The sequence below is a fragment of the Ambystoma mexicanum genome, chromosome 10 (genome assembly GCF_040938575.1).
Source record: "Ambystoma mexicanum isolate Mex_15411 chromosome 10, UKY_AmexF1_1, whole genome shotgun sequence".
NCBI lineage: Eukaryota > Metazoa > Chordata > Amphibia > Caudata > Ambystomatidae > Ambystoma > Ambystoma mexicanum.
In genome coordinates this window covers 1,555,609,539-1,555,630,006 of record NC_090932.1, presented here as the reverse complement: position 1 = coordinate 1,555,630,006, position 20,468 = coordinate 1,555,609,539, and the positions used below count along the sequence as shown (strand labels likewise).

At 48.9% G+C, this 20,468-nt stretch overlaps 1 protein-coding gene across 12 annotated transcripts in view; it reads left to right on the top strand.

The window, feature by feature from the left end:
* PRR14L (proline rich 14 like) overlaps positions 1–20,468 on the top strand; it is an 857,487-nt gene that overhangs the window by 127,857 nt on the left and 709,162 nt on the right. For all 12 annotated transcript variants that reach the window (XM_069619830.1, XM_069619828.1, XM_069619834.1 and 9 more), the window contains exons 2-3: positions 9,261–10,219; positions 10,783–10,861. In XM_069619830.1, the coding sequence (XP_069475931.1) occupies positions 9,293–10,219; positions 10,783–10,861 (1,006 nt within the window). In that variant the 5' untranslated portion in view covers positions 9,261–9,292. The remainder of the gene's footprint in view (positions 1–9,260; positions 10,220–10,782; positions 10,862–20,468) is intronic.

Below are 20,468 nucleotides of genomic sequence, written 5' to 3'. Positions count from 1 at the left end.
AACATTGCTAATCAAATGGGTTTGTTTGCTAATCATGAACATTTTAATTAGCAAACTCTGCTAATCAATTTTTCAAAAGTAATTTATGCCTTACCTTGTTACAGAGAAGCTTTTTTTCGATCTTCTGCAACCTGCTGTTGTGTAGCTGACCAGTAGAATCTGGCTGCGTGCTTGACTTTGAGTCATAACTGTGAACTACAACGGGGGGCGTGGCCAACTGCCATGTAGGAAAGACGTGTTCTTGGGAGCTCCGCTTAATACATTCATTGATCCGCCACGATTTCCAGCTTTACCATATATGTCGGCCGACAATCGCCTCGACTAGCAGCACGAGTATTAGGAACTAGAGACCGAAGTTAGGAGCAGCCCTGATCCTCCGCAGACCCACCGCGCCGAGACAGAGAGACGGCGGCGCGAACTGAAAATGGCGGCTGTGAAATGACCTGTCTCCCCGCCGGAGCCGGCCCTTGGGATTGGAGAACATGAACCAGCTGTAATCCTGCGCTCCCGCGTCTACGGTGGCAGTGGGGGCCGAGAGACTTGGACCAGGGTGGAGTTGCCCCTCCGTGTGGAAACCCGGACCTGCGCCCCGCGTGTCCTGAACTAGCGTGGGGGTGAGGAGGCGGAGCAGAACCGGCCGCAATGGCCTGGAATGGACATCGGCGGGAGACAGGAGCGGCCCGAGCGGGACGCCCGGGCGGCGTCATTGTGGACCCCGGAGTTGCCCGCCCCAGCAAGGTGCCCCTAAGCGAACCGCAGCTCCGAACCTGGGCTCGGTTCGACTCTACGAGGAAGACCGGAGCGGATAGAGAGGAGGAGGCACGAGGTCCGGGAGAGCGGGACGTGTGCGCCCTGGACGGCGAGTGGCACCAACGCGGATCGGAGAAGAGCAGCCGAAGCTTTGGGAGCATTCATCTGGCACCGCAGACACCCAGCAGCACGGCCTTGGAGGATAGCCCCTTGAGTCCCAGCAGAGCAGCCGAGTCACGGTAAGGAGTCGGGAGGAGGGAGCCTCGTAGACACCACAGGTACAGCGCTAAATCCCAATAAACCGATCCCCAACACCCCTTGGCCTTACATGTTGTGCCAACGACTTAATTCTGCCCCATGCTGGTACTGGGGGCGCAGGGACAAACTTATCGCAGCCCCCACGCCGCGCAAGTGAAGCAACGCCTAAGCAGGAGCCTCTGCGCATCAACACCCTGAACTGCCGCAGTGCCCTACACCCTATGCTCAGGCAGCACAACGACGCCCGCGTCTTGGCGGAGAAACCAGCAATTTGCAGGCCCACGGTCTGAACCCGGATACTGTGGACAACCCACCAGCCCTCGGGGCTCAGACAGGACCGATACCGGCGAGGTCCTAGGGAGACGGCCGCACGAGTCGTGCACTCCACTGGTGCCCTCCTGCCTCAATTACATCGCGCCACCTATTAATCCGCGCCACACCTGATATAAGCGGATGCGCAGGACGAAGACCAGCCGGATAGGCGACGACCAACTCTGAAACCTGCGCCCCTGGGGAGCACGGGACCTCAGAAGACGCTGAGAAGCCCAAAAGACCAGGCAGGTCTGCTCGCCTTCAAGCTATGTCAAACAAAAGCTCCCACAACAAACATAGACCACAATGGAGACCTTTGCTACCACTGGACCGCTCAAACCGGACGCTGGCGCAACTAACGGAGAACCACCATGTGCAGAGGCGCCTGAACCAGCGAACTCGCAACTCTTGGAGGCCATTATGACGCTCCAGGAAACCATGGAGAATAAAATTGACGCTGTGGCGATCGATTTGAACCTGCTGCGTCAGGACGTGCGCTCCATAGCCAGCAGAACGGACGCCCTAGAGACCCAAGTGCGAGACAACACCGCAGAAAAAACGCAACTCCTAAAAGAAGTAGACGCTCTAGCGCAGAAGGTGAAGAACCTAGAGTATAGAGCCGAGGAGGCTGAAGGACGGGCCCGCAGAAAGAACATCAGAATCATTGGCCTGCCCGAGGGTATTGAAGGTAATGACCCCACGAACTATGTTGAGGACCTCCTCATACACGAAATCGGTGCTGGCAAGCTATCACAAGGCTTCACCATAGAGAGGGCCCACCGATCCCTCGCCAAGCAACCCCTCACCCCCTCCCCCCCCACCCCCCCCCCCCTCCCCCCCCCCCAGGGACTCCACCTAGACCAATCATAGCCAAAGTGCTTAACTACAAGGACGGGGAAACCATCTTAGCCTTCTCAAGACTAGGCGGCACCATACAACGGGACTCTGCTAAAATCGCCATCTATCCTGATTATACCTTACAGGTCCACAGGAGCAGGGCCCAATTCACTCACACCAAAGCCAGACTGAAAAATGCCGGCCTGCGTTAAATGCTACTGTACCCAGCCAGGCTTAACGTCCTGCATAACAACAGAGTATATTTATTCGACACCCCTGCGGAAGTAAGAGATTGGATGGACAAAGAGCAGGTCCCTGACCTTGAACCCAAACAGCGCAAATCACGTCAGTCAACCTCGTGAGGACCTTCCAGCCGCCCCCCGGCGGCGCTCAATCGAACATTGTGAGACGTTATGAATGCGGCGAGAATGATGCAACAGGAGCATACCAGACACGGAAACCCTTCAGTTCTGTTCTGCCTGCATTTGAACCACCTTCACCCCCCTGAAATAGTTTGGGTATTTACCCGCCCGTAGGGCGCCAAGAGACCTAGGTCAAATGGAGCAGAAACGGGGAAGTCAGAACGAGGGAAACCTCGCTAGACGCGTTTTGTTAAGTTCAAAGTTAAAAGTTCATTGTCATTGGGTAAGGAACCCCAAGCGGATGCCCCAGTTAAAGTTACATGCTAAGGAGCGGAAACGGGAATGTCAGAATGGGGGCAACCCCGCTAGACGCACTTTGTTTAGAAGAAAGTTGAAGGTTATTGTTCACTTGAAGGGGTATCCCAGAGATGGAACCCAGTTAAAGTTATATGGGTTACAGACCAAGCCTACCCGCTGCAGGATCACCTCGGAACTAGCCGGGCCCACCCGCAAACTCACCCTGGATCCACCCACAAGCTTACAGCAATGTATTGACCATGGCTGAAAGAATCAGAATAATGTCCTGGAATGTCAGGGGCCTAAACAGTAGTTACGTCAAGCAACACCGCATCCTTTCCTTCATGAAACGGCACAAAATTGGTATCGCCCTCCTACAAGAGACACACCTTAACGCACCCAAACCCGCCGCACTGGCCAAAGCCTGGAGAGGAACCTGTGTTGGCACCACGTTTTCCACCTACGCAAGAGGACTCCTGATTTGGATTGCACCATCTGTCCCCATTACCCTATCTCACACCAAAACGGATAACGAAGGCAGAATGGCCCTAATACAAGGCACCATAGAAGGAAAAGACCTTTGTCTAATCAGCACGTACGCTCCCAACCACAACGCTACTGTCTTTTTTCATTCACTGCACGCACGCCTGAGCCCTTACAGGGAGGGTCTCATAATATGGGGTGGTGACCACAATTGCACCCTAGACCCGAGCATCAGATAGCAAACATTCCCATCCCTCCCCCCCAGCCAAAATACTCAACGCCCTTACGCAGCAATTCGCCTTGAAAGACCTGTGGAGAGTACAACACCCTGACGCCAGAGCCTACTCCTTTTACTCACCGCCACACAACATGCATACTAGAATTGATAGTCTTTTGGTCAGCGAGGATCACCTGGCCCTATTCGAACACACACAATATTTGGCCAGAGTTCTCTCTGATCACTCACCATTGATCACCACATGGACCGTGACAGCCCCTAGACCCCCCGTCCAGACATGGAGGCTTAGAAGCGAGGCGCTCCTTGACAAAGACTTTAACGATCAAATCCGACAAGGTACAACAAACTACTGGCAAACTAACATTGACAGTGTCCAACATATAAGCACGGCGTGGGAGGCATACAAGGTGGTAATAAGGGGCGAGATGATAGCTACCGCGGGAGGAGCCCAAAAGCACACCACATCCCTGCTCGAGCGCACTGAAGCTGAGTTGAGGGACCTTGAGGCTGCGCCATCCCCTGACCCCTCTCACTTGCATAAAACAATTGAACTCAAACAGGCTTGTCTAAAACACTGGGAGACACTAGGGAAACTAAGCTATGCGAAATACACCGAAAGGAGCCACGCCCCAGGTGACAAGCCTGGTAAACTACTCGCGTGGCTATATAAACGTGAGGCCCCTAGAACACCCATCTGCCTTCTCCGAGGCGAGGATGGCTCGAATATCCATACGCAAGCCGGGATTAACCTAGCGTTCAAAGAGTACTACCAGACCCTATACTCCGACCCCCCCCCTCAGACACAGACATTGAAGATGTCCTCGACATTATCAGACTGCCGCACCTAGACGAACACTTAATCGAGGCCCTGGATAGCCCCATCACGCCTGATGAGGTCATGGCTACCATCAAAACACTACCCTCTGGGAAAACACCGGGACCAGATGGGCTCCCTGGGGAGTTTTACAAGAACTACGAGGACATACTAGCCCCCTTACTTTCCCAGGTATATAACGAGGCGTACGATGTGGGCCGCCTCCCCGACACCATGTGCGAAGCGATCATCATTCCCCTGTTGAAACCCAACAAAGACAGTCTTGACTGTGGCTCGTACAGGCCCTTGTCCATGCTCAATGTGGACTATAAGATACTAACAGCACTGCTAGCCAGGAGACTGCAGGCGGCCATTCCACCCCTGGTGCACCAAGACCAAACTGGGTATGTGCAGGGCTGCTCCATCACCGAGAATCTGCGTAAACTGCACCACGTCATACACAGCACAGACAACGGACCCGACAGAAGTGCGGTGGCGTCTCTTGACGCCTCTAAAGGCTTTGACTCGGTCAGATGGAAATGGCTCTATGTCACCATGACTAAGATGGGGATCGGGCCTACCTTCCTAAACTGGGTCAAACTCACCTATGCGCACCCCACCGCCAGAGTCCGAACCAATACCACCTACTCTGACAGATGGTGCCTCTCCAGAGGAACTCGACAGGGGTGCCCCCTGTCCCCCCTACTCTACATCCTGGCCATCGAACCAGTGGCGGCATACCTTAGGCTAGAATATGGTGACGAAGGTATAATAACAAAGGGAAAGACCCACCTACTCTCTATGTACGCGGACGATATGCTCCTCTGCCTAAATGACCCCAAGCACATTCTACCCTACATACTTGAAACTCTCGAAGGGTTTTCTAAATGCACGGGGATTCAAATCATGATAAATCCTGCCTATACCCCTTAGCAGCACTAAGTAAAACCAGGAAAGAAAACCTCCCCTCACTGGCGCTCCGGTGGGAACCCACCACGTTCAAATACCTGGGCATCAATATCCACCGAGACCCTAGAACTGAGCACACAATAAACACAGTAAGGGCTAAGGAGGGCCTGGCCAAATCATTTGACTTCTGGAGCAAACTGCCCCTTTCGGTGGCCGGCAGAGCGGGCCTGCTCAAAATGGTGGCGCTACCTCGACTACTGTACTTCTTTACCAATGTCCCGTTCTACATCCCGCTACAATTCTTCAAAGAACTAAACAAACTCTGCCGGAAATTCCTATGGCACGAGGGACGACGCAGAGTAGCCCTTGAAACTACTCAGAGGCCGTATGACAAAGGAGGCCTCAAAATCCCTAACTTCGAACTCTATTACCTGGCGGGCCAACTGAAGCATGTGATACAGTGGATGGCGGATGACTCCTCCACCGACACTCGCCTACTACAGCTCACAAACTCTTCGTGGCTGCTCAGAGACTTACTTTGGATCGAGTCGGAGCAGAGTCACTGTGATTCATACTTAATCCGCCTGGGTATCCGTACCTGGAGGCGGGCCTGCAAAAACGCCAACCGGGCTGACCCTTACTCCCCCCAGATCCCAATAGCCGCAATGTCGTCACACAGACCAGAAGACCTGAAAGTGATCAGGAACGTGTGGGAACCCTCTGGCATAGCCACCCTGGGAGACCTGGTAGATGACCAAGGTATTCACAGATTTACCGAACTGCAGGAATCCACGGGAATACCACCTGGGCAATTCCTCCTACACGGGGCAATAGTGAACAGACTCACAAAACGATGGCCAGAGATAGAGTCCCTTGACACCGGGCACAACACCATCGAGAACCTGCTAAGTATGGCGGAGGGAGGCCATGAAACCTCGAGGCTCTATGAGACCCTGCTAAGCTGTGCCACGCAACATGAACTCAAGAGTAGGGATAAATGGGAACTTGAACTTGGTGAGAGGTTCGAAGACAATGAGTGGGATGCAGTGACACAATACCACAAAAAAGTATCCCGGAACTTTCGTTTCCAGCTCATACAATTTTACATTATTCATGGGGCATACCTCACCCCAGACATTATCTCCAGATTCAGCAGTACAGGTGCCGCAACATGCCCTAAATGCCACGAACCCTCCGTGGAAATGTCTCACATGTTCTGGGGATGCCCGGCAATTCAAACCTTCTGGTTACAGATCCAAGCCAAAGAGGCCAACGCGGACATGACACTAGACGTGCAATCCCCCAGAGCTTGTATTTTGGGCCGATACCCCAGAAACAAAAAGAATGGGCCACTGAACAGACTTAAGGACCTAATGTACATCTTGGCAAAAAGAAGAATTGCCATGGCCTGGAAATGCCCCAAGGCACCCAATGTTGCGACATGGTGGGAGGATCTCAGCAGATGGACTACCGCCGAGACGGGGGCATGGGAACTGGCGCAAAGACACCAAAGAATTGACACCTCTGACGATCTATTACATCTATCACGATGTCCTTGTTCCGCCTGAGGCAGACAGCTCAACTGATGAAGAACCGGACAGCCCACACTAACCTGGGGGTACAGAGACTGCAGCACGCTGTTATATATTTGGTCTGAGGGGGGAGGAGGGAAAGAGGGGGGTGTTATTACTAATCCTCAATTGGCTTGAAAAAGATAGGTTGTTTGCATATTCTTGTTGGTATTGAAAAATAATAAAGAAATTTAAATAAAAAAAACTGTGAACTACAACAGGTCTGAAGTTTGGCAACACAAAGCCATAAAAGTAAGTAGTTGCAGTGGCACTACTATTTATGCATTTGTATAGGTATGGGGAGATGTTGTGGTGTGTGGAATGAAAGCTGGCGGGCTCTACCAAGCCAGCATCTTGGCGCTGCAACATGTGCTAGTCTAGCAACATACACCCCCTGTCTCTAGCTGTTTAACCACTCGGCCATTTGTCTGTTGCATTGCCCTATTTGATTAGAAAGACAGTGGTCGCGGTCATCAAAGCTTATTCTTGCGTTCCTCCTGGTACTCTGAATGCAAGAAGTCAGAAGACCATCCCAAGTTAACGCTGGGCCCTGCAACACCCACCCACCATCTTTTGCAAATTAAGAGCATTAATAAGATTAGAAAAATGAATAACTGGAGCTGAAAATGTAAAAAGGCAGGTGCAACTAAGGCAAAGATTGATTTCTTCAAGAGGTCACCATTTGCCCTAAGGCATCTTGGTGCTGTGAGCAAAAACAGGACATTGTATTGTATTGGTGTATGAAAGTCCTAGGACAGAACTATAAGGAATATATCCTGGAAAATAAAAAAACATGTTTGAACGTTAGATAGGTCTAAGTGGCCCATCAACTGTATCAACAGGGAAATGGTAGCAGAACCCCACCAGAAAAGCAAAGATTCTGAAGCATTTTATTCAGTTTTTTAAAGATGGAAGTAAGATTATTTATTTAGGGAGTAAAAATGTAAGTGCAATTCTCAATTAGAGTATTTTATAACGAGTAAAAAGGTTTTAACTGGAAAACGGAAATGTTGTTGCTATAATTATTCCTTTGCACCTAGTTATTCATACACATTAAAAAAGATGCATGTTTACTTCTTGCAATCAGGCAGTAATCGTAGTAGTTTCTTTCTGTGGCACCAAGTGTACTATTTGTCCAAACATTTCGATGCAGCTGTTTGGGTGGAAGCAGGAGCATATATGGTCCTACGTGTCTGTTGCCTACTTTTTGTTGGTGGTATTTTTACTCCGTTTTTGTAATAGGCTATTTCTAGCAAGTAAAGGTGGCTGATACTGTTCAGTTTTAGGGCTGGGTGATGGACATGAAGTCTGCATCTACGTGGAAGTTGCCCTTGTCCATCTAGATAGCATGGCTGAATACTGTTGAGTATTCCTGGTGCAAATCTATCCAGCTGTTAACATGTTACATTTGTTCAATGGTATCAACGTCTTCTCTATATGGAAAATTAGTAGGATTGTTTTTTGTTTTCTTAATAACTTTAGAACCGTTTAACAAATGCTGCACACAAGATGGTGAAGAGTGGCCTATGGCAGGCATTTTTGGGAAACTTTGAACCAAATCCATTTAAACAGTCAAACCTTTTTAGCAATAGAATATTGGGAAGTCGGTGCAAATTGGTTGCATCTTAATTATGGGGGTATTTATAACAATGAACAGGTATGTTTTGCTTTTTCAGAACAGTTTTGTAAGGTGGTTAAAACCCGATTGAATCTATGACTAAGGTTTCAGACATTTGTTTTTTTTTTAATTTAATTTTTTTTGTTTTGTGTGACATAATACACTATATATTAAAACGCTGGTATTTTTGGTGGACAAACAGAACTGATACTATAAACCAGTTTTCAGTTTTGGTTTATGTATAGTTTTGTAGACATTCAAAGAACTTTTATCACCATTTCCCTACTTAGGATCCAAGCTAGGGGGTTTCTTTTGATGTATAAACTTAGGGTATGACAAGTGTTTGAGAGTAAAGCAGGACACATTAAATGCAGATGAACGGCCGCCAGGTGTGGAGACGAGGGTTTCATCTGTTTTAATGCATTTATCTTCAGAATAGGAGTAGGAATTACTTTGCTTTACCTATTTTGAATTTTTAAACAGAAGCTTAGATTTAAGTACTCTTTTTGGGAAGGTGTTTTGAAAGCTCTACACTACTTTGGTAAAAATGTATTAGTTATACTTCAATATTTACGATGTCATTTATATAAACTAATGTTTTCATTGTAGACTCATTGCAAAATGAGTCCATCAAGGAGTGTTGTCACAAAAAGCATTTAACTGAAGATAACTGCACAAAACGGAAATGAAGCACTGAAATGTTTTTGTCTATGCTTTGGCTTCTCAATCTGATGCATGCTAAAGTAAGGTTATGTTAGGTTTGAAGCTTATGCTAGTCACTAATTCTAGTTTTTTTCTTCATTTGTTCCAGGGTGAGGGCACCCATCTCTGCCTTCCCCAGCAATGCTGTCATCCGTACTGGAAGCCTCAGTGAGCAGTCGGCCGCAACCTCCTGAGTCCTCCATTTCAGTCTGTAGAGCTGAATTCTATGGCGAAGGACCCTCTAACCTGTTGGCAGAGCTTGGGGTGGATGGACCCCGACATGCAGAACTGGAAGCATCTAACGTGAGGATTGTTCTTGGCAGCAATTGGTCTTCTGAGCAAGAAAGGACTCTAACAGCAGAAAAATGCAAGATAGAGTGCCGCAATCATGAAGACACAACATACTGTGGGTCTGGGTTGCTGTCTCCTGCCGCTGAATTGTCTCCGTTCTGCAGTATGGACAATCAAACCAGAGATGGAATGGAAGCACCTCATTTCACAGAGAAAGCAGCAATTCTGTGCCTATCGAAAGAGACCTCCGAGAGTCTGTTGCAGGAGAACATGAAGAGTGAGGCCCAGGAGGTGACTGCAGAAGAGGTAATGGAGACTGAAATATTGGTGCAGTTGACCCAACCGGTGCTTTCAAGCGAGCATGCTGCTTGGGAATCTTCAGAGCAGGTGGCTCAAGAATCTGTAGCACAGGCCACTCTTGAATCTGTGTGGCCAGAGAAGGAATCTTTGAAGATGATGGAGTCCCAGTATGCTCTAGGGCAGAAAAGTCAGAAGGCATTGGAGCAGAAGGACCATGGAATTCTAGAGCCGGAGTCTCTGGAGCAGGACACTATGGTTATGAACCAGAAGTCGCTGCAGTGGGAGACAAAGGAGATTCTGGAAGAGATGATGGAGCTTGGGGCCCCTGAGGAACTCAAACAGACAGTGTTGGCTCAAGAGGCCTCTGAAATGCAGGAGGTGCTTGAACGTGAGGCCTTTGAGTCTCTGGAACAGACTGAGATGGCGCAGGAGGCATGCGAGGTGCTGGACTGCGAAACTCTTGAAGCGGCCAAACAGGTAATTTGCAATGCTTTAGAGATGGAGAGCAAAGTAACAGATGAGGATTTTCCAAATGGACCACATTGGTCTTTAGCTTGTGGGTGGGGCAATATTCATAGGGAGATGGCATTTGGCACGTAGATGAAAGGTCCAACTGGTTGCTGTCAATGGATGGTTGGTTAATGATTAGCAGGAGAATCCTTTGTTGTGTTCGGTCAGTCTGCCCTGGTCCATTTATGATTTACAGTATTGTGTAGCCAAGTTTATGAACTCAAAACACTTCAAATAACTCAACGTTCAGCTTCATTTTAAGCCCTGAGCCTGTTCTGGTCTTGTTTTTTGGTGAACCGTGCTTGAGTCATTCTAGTGTATCATGCTGAATAGATGGAAGTTATTTACAAAGCTTGTTCATAGTCCCACTCACCCTTTTTCCTCAGTATCTCTGGTGACCATCATATAAAGGTTGATGGGCTGCCTGGGTGTATCTTAAGCCAGTGCAGACATACTGGCCTAAGCCTAGAGCTTGGTAGCAGCTTTGATTCTGAAACATACTCAGGTTGCATCTTTTTGGTTCGTTTCAGATGCCTGCATTTGTACCCAAGGAGATGGAATATATTGCAGAAACTCTGGGAACGATGATCCCGGATTGCAACACTGAAGGTATGCTATGACACGCTTGGTAGAAGTAGTCCTACATCCACCTGGTTAGGTTGTAAAATGAGGGGGCCCCTCATTCATATTGGATATCCGCCTTGGTGATTCAGGGAGAGCAATTCATTCAGACGAGTTTACTGTTAATGACCCGGACATGTTCATTAGATTTAACTTCTTTCTAGTCACATTTTTTTACTGTGGGTTTTGGTGTGTTCCTGCTTCTATTTAGAGCTGGTGTGTTGCATCTTTCTCAAATTTTCCAGGTGGTTTGTGTTTTTCATTAAGGGGAGTGGAAGGCTAGCCCCATCTCAACCTTCAAGGTAGCGTGTATCCCCTGTTGCTTGTGAGTCGAAGTGAAACTGTTCCACCCCTTGCATTGGTTGTGAATGAAGAAGTTGGCCTGGACAGTGGTGCTCTTCCACACAGTATACGCACCTTTCTAAAGGTTTTGAAAAACATTGAGTAGTTTGCTAAAATGCAAGGACTTGTTTAAAGTGTGTGATTAGGCCTTTTGGCACTTTTATAGACATGGAAAAAAGGGCAAATGGTGCACAAACGCAACTATGGTGATGATTCAGAATGCATTGAACCCACCATTTTGTTACATACCTTGTACAACTCTCAGACCAACATAATGTCGTATACCAGATTTTAAGGCAACCATGGCTAAAGTAAGGGAATTCGTCCCTCCATGCTCTGGAAAGCCATTCCATGTCACATTAGTTAGATGTGTAGCGCTTGGGCAAACATTTGGTTTGGAAAGAGTGCCTGGACTGTGGAAGTGAGCAAGGAAGGTGGGTGTGAGAGAGGGGAGTGTGGGGGTGGGGAACATGCTCTTAGTTTGTCATTTACCATTTGTCAGTGAACCGGGTCAGCCGGTTTATTTAAAATGAGAGAAGGGGGAGAGGGGGGGTACATGTTTGCCATGTTAGATGTGTAGCATATTTGGATTAAGATGCTTTAAAGCCACTGTATTGTAGGTGTCGAGAGTGAATGATGGAGAGTGAAACAGAAGTGAACATGACAGTTTCACTTTCATCGTGCTTTTAACGTATTTTCAAAACAATATTTTCCACCTTGCTCAGATGGAGAAAAAAAATCTGTTCCCCCACCCTGCTGTCTGTTGCGTTGCTTACCCCCACTTCTTCTGCCACCACCCTCGATTGCCAAGCATCTGCATTCAGTTCCCCAAGATCAGTCATTCCCACAGAGTAAGAGATACTTTGAGGTTGATGCAGAGGAAGAATCCAGAGTGACAAATTTGATAAAAGCAAGCTTTTGGCAGTGGATAGGAACACACCTCCTTTTGTTAAGGTCCAAGCAACCTGTGGTAGCATGAGAATTTTAGTACTCCTCTGCATGTCCATACTATTGGCGACATCGCACCTTTCGGGGACCAGATCAGAGAATTGTTTTGCAGCACAAAAGTATCTTCCTTTTTATATATAGATTTACTTCAAGCCAGACGCATGCTTATTCTCTGGCCTTTTCTCTACATGGTTGGGACTGGACATGTGCTGCAATGTGGGTCTTTTTCAGTCCACTGAATTTTCAATGTTTTTCTTTCTATCCCCTCCTTTTTTAAAATTAAAATGTTTTGCTATCTAGCCTCACTTTTTTTTCCCCTGCGCATAGTGCAACCATTTCATAGTGTCTGACCTCTGCCTCTAGTGTCTCACTGTTACTCCCCTCATCTGTGATGCACTTTTGATCCATACTCTCAGCTGTGGGCTCTGTCAATGGGAGGATGTCTTCGGTCGATCGACACTGCCTTGTTTTTAGGATTTAATCACAGAGCAAGCTGGATTCATGGCATCACAGCTTGGCAATCTCTTCCCATGGGTTGCCGGTTCCCAGAGGGACCACAGTCACCTACGGTGATTGATCTGGATACCAGAGATGACGCCAAGGCTCTTAGTTCAGGGACTAAGACTGCCAAGGGTGACCCCAGGGTCTGTTTCAGGGGGCTAAATCCACTGGGGCAACCCTAAGGCTTGCTTCCACAGGGCTAATGTGTCCACTGTCTCCAACATGGTTCCCCACTCTGGGGCTAAATTGTCCTCCATTCCCTCTTGCCTGGTCCCTCGTCTCGAAGGGCCAAGAACTTTGCAGAGGTTCCTTCAAAGATGGTTAAGTCGGACAGTGGTGTTGTGATATCTCCAAGGGGGCCAACACCACAGAAACAGGTCACAGCTTTGGAGCCGGTTTAGTCTTCTGGGCCTTGTCGATCAGTTGTTTTCCTGTGACACAAAATGGCTGAAAGCCACAATGTTACGGAGACAGTTGGCATCCCCCTTCCTCAGCACCAGGTCTCTCTGAAGCTGGGCCTTTGTCCACCCCCAGCGCTTTATTGGGAAGTGTGGTGAGTTGGAGACACTGCCTATCATTTGTTATGAGGGGGCCTTGCTACCAGGTCTGGTGTGGTCTGGCCGCTACCTGATGCACCTCCGAGATGGTGGACGGAGTTGGATTCCTTTGGCTAGTCAGGCCCTCTGCAATGCAGTAATATGTTTTCTCTTAGAGCGTAGAAGAATCTCAAACTGTACAATGGTACCGGACTGGGGCAGTTTCTTGTGACGAAGACTTTGGCCTTAAACCGAGCGCTTGGCAGATGCAACATACTGAGGTAAGAGACCATTGTGAGGTCTAGCATAGAAACAGACTAGAGAGAGGTCAGAATTGAGAGTACGTCATGGATTTGGTGTCCCAGGGAACCCTTGATGTGTTTACTAACAGACCCATGTTGCACATTGATAGTTTAGGTTTGTGGAACCTTCTATTGGTCAAGAGTCAAAAACATTTCTTTTGGCAGTGTGGTGTTAGTCAGGAGGCTAAAGGACTCTTAAGATGGATTTCCAAAATGATCCCTGGTGGGAGAATTTTGGGTGCCGCCCCATTATGGTGTACAGGCAAGAAAGACACTGCAAGGTTAGCCAATCCCAATGAAGGTGAGATAGCATAGCGGCAAGGCTTATTCTCAGGAAAGGAGTGAGAGTGGTCTAGGGCTAAAATGAGTAGACACTGAGTAACACCAGTGGTTGCAGTTAGACGGGTAAGGTATATGAAACTACAATTATTAGGCCTTTATTTTATACACTTATAGCAGCTAAAAATCATAGTTAAATATTGTCACGCAAAACCTTATCAAACCTATTTCTGAGGCTTGAGGATCTGCTTAGAATCGCATGATCTGCATAGTCAGACATCTAGTGCTTGGCACAGAGAATTACATGATTTTGTTTTCGAAGTGGAAAAAGGGGCATCGACAGGGCGTTCGCGATATACTATCCGACTGTTACTTGTGCACTACACATGATCCTTCACACTTCGAAATCCTCTCATTATTTTCTTTTTTGGTTGGTAATTAACGTACCGCTCATTATCAAGCAGTATTCGTCTAATACCCCTGCACCCAAAAACCATCGACAGACTTCACACCTGGCAAATTGTCTCTGGTTATTGCCATTTCGAATTTGAAAGGTCGACGACTACTCCAAGCCTGTAAGGCGTTATATAGGGAGAGTCGGGGAAAGACATTTGTTCACTGTTGCAGTCGGATAAGTGTTTCCCTGCTCATTTTCTGTTGTATTTGGATTGTGCTCATTGCAAAGCGCATTTTGATGCATGTTACTGCTTTGTTTTGGTCTCATGGCATTGGTCTCCCTTCGCCGCCCCCTCCTGGGTCCCTGATTCGCCTTCACTCCAGCACATGTGACTGGAACTTCTCTCTGGGCAGCCAGCGAAAGGCCACTGGAAAGGGGTAGCTCCTTTCGCGGCAGCTCTTGCTCCCTCTTTGCCCCTGTTCGCCCATGGACATCTGACAGAGCACACTGCAGCAACACTACAGGTAGGGTGGCACTGGCAGTGAGCACAGCCATTACTGTTGCATCCTGCTATGTTTGAAATTGCCATTGCACTGTACCGTGCTATGTTGCCTTAGTGCCTCCTAGACAAACACCCCCTTCCTGGTGAACTAAGGCTACTTTCTCTTGTATTTCACAGTATACCTTGGAGACTGGCTGGCGCTGAATCCTCATTTCAGCATTGGCAAGCCACCCCTATATGCATAACATAGCAAATTAAGTAGCTCTCTCCATAACATCTACGTTGCTGTACTACTGACAGACTGTAGGCACCACTTTTCAGGTGGGGTAACAGCTCTCTCAATCAAAGGTCCTATTTCTTATCTAAGACTAATTAGGCACTGTTCATGTTTTAAATCCAGATTTTACTCTGGCTCCGTTTTGAATCTAGACAACCTTTTAGGCATTGTTCATGGACTTGGAGGCTTTCTCAGGCCCTGTTTATGCTTCAGTTCAGCTGCTTCAGTTCAGCTGCATCCTCTGGTCCATTTTCCACTGACAACGGCATTGAGTATAACTTCTGTCCTGAACTCCTAGCATTGTTCCCTTCAACCACAGCACCTCCGCCACCCTCCTACGCTTCAGACTACACTGTTTCCACCATGCCCCACACTGCCCATATTAGAATTGCACAATGGTGTTCCAGAAACCTAACAAATGCCCTTTCCCGCCACACAATCCCCCTCTTTTCCATCTCCCTCACCCTCTCCCCTCTAGTATATGTGCTCCCCTCTCTATCAGAATCTAATCAACGCGCCACCCCCGTCCCGCCCCCCTCCACACACATCCCAGAATAGAGCTGCACGCTGGCGTTCTACAATCCAGGACATTAGCCCCATCTTCCATACGCATCCATCCTCACCACCCCAACCCCTATAAACACCTACACACACTCCCCCCTGCCCTCCTCCACACCCCATTCATAATTACAATCCCCACCCAACTGCCCCAACATGCACCTTTCTTAAGCACAGTGCTGGCCACCCTGCACAACCTACTGCTTTCAACAGCGCCCACACTAACTCAAATCCCCTTTACCCCAGACACCCTCCAAAACGCACTGATCTCATCCACCTCAGCACTTCGCACCCTCATTCCTCTCCTCTTAATGCTTGAATGTTGTCGCTGCTTTATTTTGATGATGCTAAAGCTGGGTTTTGCCTTGCACTTGGTCTATTTCTGTCATTGAGCACAGTTTGATCTGGCTCTAGAACCACTGTAAATGGCACTTTCCATGCCGTCTTAACATGGTCAACGAAATCTGTAAGTCTTGGGGGGGGGGGGGGGGTTGAGTCTCTGCGACTACTCCTTGGTTCATACCGGTATCTATAGTGATGCTGGACCCTGTGACTGCCCTCTTGCAGGGACACAGTTTGGGTTGTCGGGAGATTCTCTGCATACCTACTCTGGGTCCAGCATCCACTAGCTCTTGGCCACTGGGACCTCCCACTTGTCCGTCTCCAAGATGACTTACATACTCAGGGGTGGGTTTCAGTGTGTTGCCTTCAAACTGAGTGCAAAGCCTTGTGCCTGCTCGCGCAGCAGACCCCCCAGTTAACTTTTGGGGAGGTGTGTGGGGGGTTCCAGTGGAGTTATGAAGACTGGACCCTCAATAAAATGGTGGTATTCCTTCCTGAAAATAATTTATATTTACCACTCTGGCCGAACTTCCTCCCTGTACAGCACTTGCCCCCAAAGGTGTACTTCACAGACTAGGTCAGTTACTTGGAGACCTGATCTTTGCACAAAAAGCTGCAGGTTTGAGGAGGTGCTAGGCTGGCTGGCGATTGACACATGTTGGGCTAGCAGTGTTTGCTTAAGCAAAGCCTGAGCACGTGTGTCCTGGCGACTTCAAAATACAAGTGCATTTTGATTGATTTTGCACTGAGGTGATGGAGAATACCGTTCACGTTTTGATTTATATTTTGGTCATTAAGGCTTTTTCCATAGACACGAGCGCCATTTACATTTATTTGTGTATATTGTACATGCTTTATGTCAGATTGCAGCCATATTCAGAGGTGTACTGCCTCATGGACAGTCAAGTTGGAAGTATGTCATGTTGATTATTCATCTGATGTGTTGAGTCAGAGTTCTATTTTTGGCGATACTTTTGCTAACTACTTGTACCGTAAGCTTTTTTCCTAATTTTCTAGAGTATCCTTTTGTTGTCCGAGTAGCTTCTACTTGGCTTCCCCTTCATCCACAAATCATTTTTGATGTACTACCTTCAGAAGCCCTTATGGCTAACTAGGCAGGGAGGCTCCCACAGTACTGGGGTTTGAACTGGGTGTGTTTTCTCACCAACAACGTGTGGTGTGGAGTAGGCGTGTGACAGCTACATTATTTGCTGCACCACTAAGATTGTTTACAGTGTTGGTAACCAATTTTCTGATGTTTGTTAATCTGCTTAGAATCACATGCTGTGCATAGGTCCGACATCCAGTGGTCACTGCGGAGTATTGCATTTTGTTTTTCGTAGTCGAAAAGGGACGTCGACAAGGCGTGTCTGAAACACTATCCCTATAGTGACGTGCGTTGTACCCACAATCCCTCACGCGTCGAGGTCCCTCAGATTGTTTTTTTCCACCCAGCTACTGGTCGGCTTTACGCGTAGCTCCTCGGGAGACATTGCAGATTTCATCTCCTCGACCTTTGGTCGTTTTCCTATATTAATATAGAACATATCGATCCCTCCCTCGACGCTGTTGTGAAGCTGCCTCCGCCGAGCAAGATCTTCGACGGAGGGGATGAGCGGAGGAGATCCTTCGGCGTTGCCGAACACGTGGCCTGGCCTCGCAGGCCATATACAGTAGGGAGAGTGGGGGTCGTGGGACATCTCAGGTTCTTTTCTGAGAATGCCTTTCCTTTTCCCCTTCCTTTCCCTTGGGGTGGTTATCACGATTTATTGCCTCGGCTATGGAGAGGACACCCTTTAGGTTTTGCCCGCTTTGCAAGGGCAAGTTTACTTGGAAGGACAAGCATTCACGTTGTAACCGCTGCTTGCCCCTCGATCACAAAGAGGAAGGTTGCACGGCTTGTCGGCTTCTTAAGCCTAAGACTCTAAAAGACCGTAGGGTCAAGAGGTGGGCGGCCTACGCTATGTCGAAGGCCGACACTTCACCCACCGTTGCTACCACCGACAGTGACGAGGAACGTGATACCACGACCTCCGCTACGGAAGTCGAAAACCCCCGTCTGTCCCCGGCCCCGACGGGCTCGGCTCACGCCCTGCTTATGGGGATGAACACCCCGGCGACATTGACGCACACAAGACCACACATAAGCACACAACCCATGGCTCTTCTTCGTCGAAGGCGAAGAGAGCATCAGCGCCCAAGGAGACGCAGGTTCCACCGGCGGCCTCCTCGGACCGTTCGGGTTCGAAGCCCCTCTCGCAACCGCAGCCGCGACCAGCGACTGGGCTTTCGGCAAATAAGGGCGCCGCCCCCAAATCATCGGCCGGCGCGCATCAGCAGAAAGCGCATGCCGCCGTAGAGCGATCAACACCCATAATGTCGAGACCACAGCCCTCCGCTGACAAACGAGTCGCTGAGAGCTTGGCGAGGATCGTGGTAGCCGACGCCCACAAGCGTACGCCGAAAGACACGTCGAGCGCTACGCAGAGGTCGAAAGACACGCCGAAAAAGCCCGAAGAAAGGCAGGGACTATCCCCTTCAGTCGAGGGGACCCCCAACACACCTGAAGGCTTTTCGGAGGGCGACGGGACACTTTCCTCGACGTTGTGGGAGAGGTCGAGCCGTTTTTAGCTACAAGACACTATTTTTCTCCCGCTAGACCGCTCAGGGGTACCCCATGAAACCATGGAAAGGCTCCATCTCTGCATGGAAAGAATGGAGAGGTTTATGAATACCCAGAACCCTCCCACTCCCAAGAGAATAAGAGAAGGGCCTCAGGAGGACCCCAGGGCCAAAATTCCGAGACTAGTCAATCCCCACGAGGACACAGCCTCAGACTTCCATAGTGTGTATGACCTCACTGGGGAAGAAAATTACTTTGAGGAAGAGGATGATTTTATGGACGAGGAAGAGGGACGGAACCAGGAGGAAGGTCTGGAAGACAGCCCAGACTTGGTAGGAGAAGGCTTCGGAGAAAATCCAGAAGAAGGACCTTCTCACCCCTGGCAATCCCCATCAATATATTCCGACACTGATGTCCTGAACCTAAATCCTCCTGACAATTCACCTATTAGAAACACGTCTCCCATTGACGATCAGCCCACATTCAATGCCCTGTTGCGCAGAGCATCAGCACATTTCGAACTGGACACTGGGGAGCTCTCTCCTGAATTAGACTTTGTGGAAAGAGTAATTAAGGAGAAACCCCCGGTCAGTCAGACCATTCCCCTCCTCGCTTCGGTGAAGAGAAGAATCGTCCCTTCGCTGTCCACACCCGCACTAATCAGAGGGGTCAATCCTAGAATTGAAAAACTTTTCACTCCTTCACCCTCAGACCCGCTGTACATCAGGGGACATTCCATTCCGGATTCCCTGGTAGTAACCAATACAAGAAAGAGGGCAGGGGTACCACTTTGCACCAGTGAGGCACCACCTGACAAGGAGGGCAAGCGGTTATATGCCCTTGCAAAAAGAGTTACATCCTCGGCTGCCTTTTCGGCAAGAATTGCGAACAACAATTCTTTGCTCGCTAGCTATGCGGACGCGCAGTGGGCCAAACTGCGCAAAGACGCCGAAGAAGCGCCGGAACCACTACGTACACGCCTGCTTACTACTATTGGCGAAGGAACCCAGGTCAACCAGAGTATTGTAAAGAACTCTCTGGATGCTGCAGAAACAGCGGGACGTTCCCTGGTTCAGGGAATACTCCTAAAACGCCACGCATGGCTGCGCAACTCAGGGTTCAAACCGGAGACACAGGCGTCTTTAATAAATAAACCTGTGGAAGACTCAAACCTCTTCGGGAAAGCGGTGGATGAGGCTCTGGATATGGCTAAAAAAGAGTTCGATACTATCAAAACTCTTGACCAAATCTCTAAGCCCTCTACCAGGCGCGGCTATGGCAACAAACGCTTTTTTCGTGGCCAACGCCAACAACAAAACCAGCAGCAACAGTACCCTGCCACCAATTTCCAGACCAATAGTGGGCAGTACAGCCAAAGAGGCCAGCGCCGGGGCAAAGGAAGAGGCCGGGGGTCCACCCCCAGAGGCTCCCAAGCCCCCAACAACACCAAGTGACGCGAAGATTCACGTCCGCTCCCATTAAACACCGGTCGGGGGCCGGATAACATCCTTTCTTCCAGCATGGGAGGGTATAACGTCAGACCGCTGGGTACTTTCCACCGTAGCCCACGGATACTGCCATCGAATTCAACAGTTCCCCAACATACAAACCCCCGAGGGGACGACGCATGACACCGGAACATCTTGCCATCCTTCTCCAAGAAGTACAACAACTGCTGGAAAAAGGAGCCATAGAGGTCGTGCCTCTATCTCAGGTAACGGAAGGTATTTATTCAGTGTTCTTCCTTGTACCCAAAAAGGATCTAACCATGCGCCCTGTATTAGATCTGCGCCCAGCGAACAAGTTTATCAAACCCCAAAAGTTTCGTATGGTGACCTTACAGGAAGTGATCCCACTGCTATCACAGGGAGATTACATGACAACATTAGACATGAAAGATGCATACTTTCATATTTTAATGTTGCCAGTGCACAGAAAATACCTCCGGTTCATGATAGAGGGCAAACACTACCAGTTCAGAGTGCTAC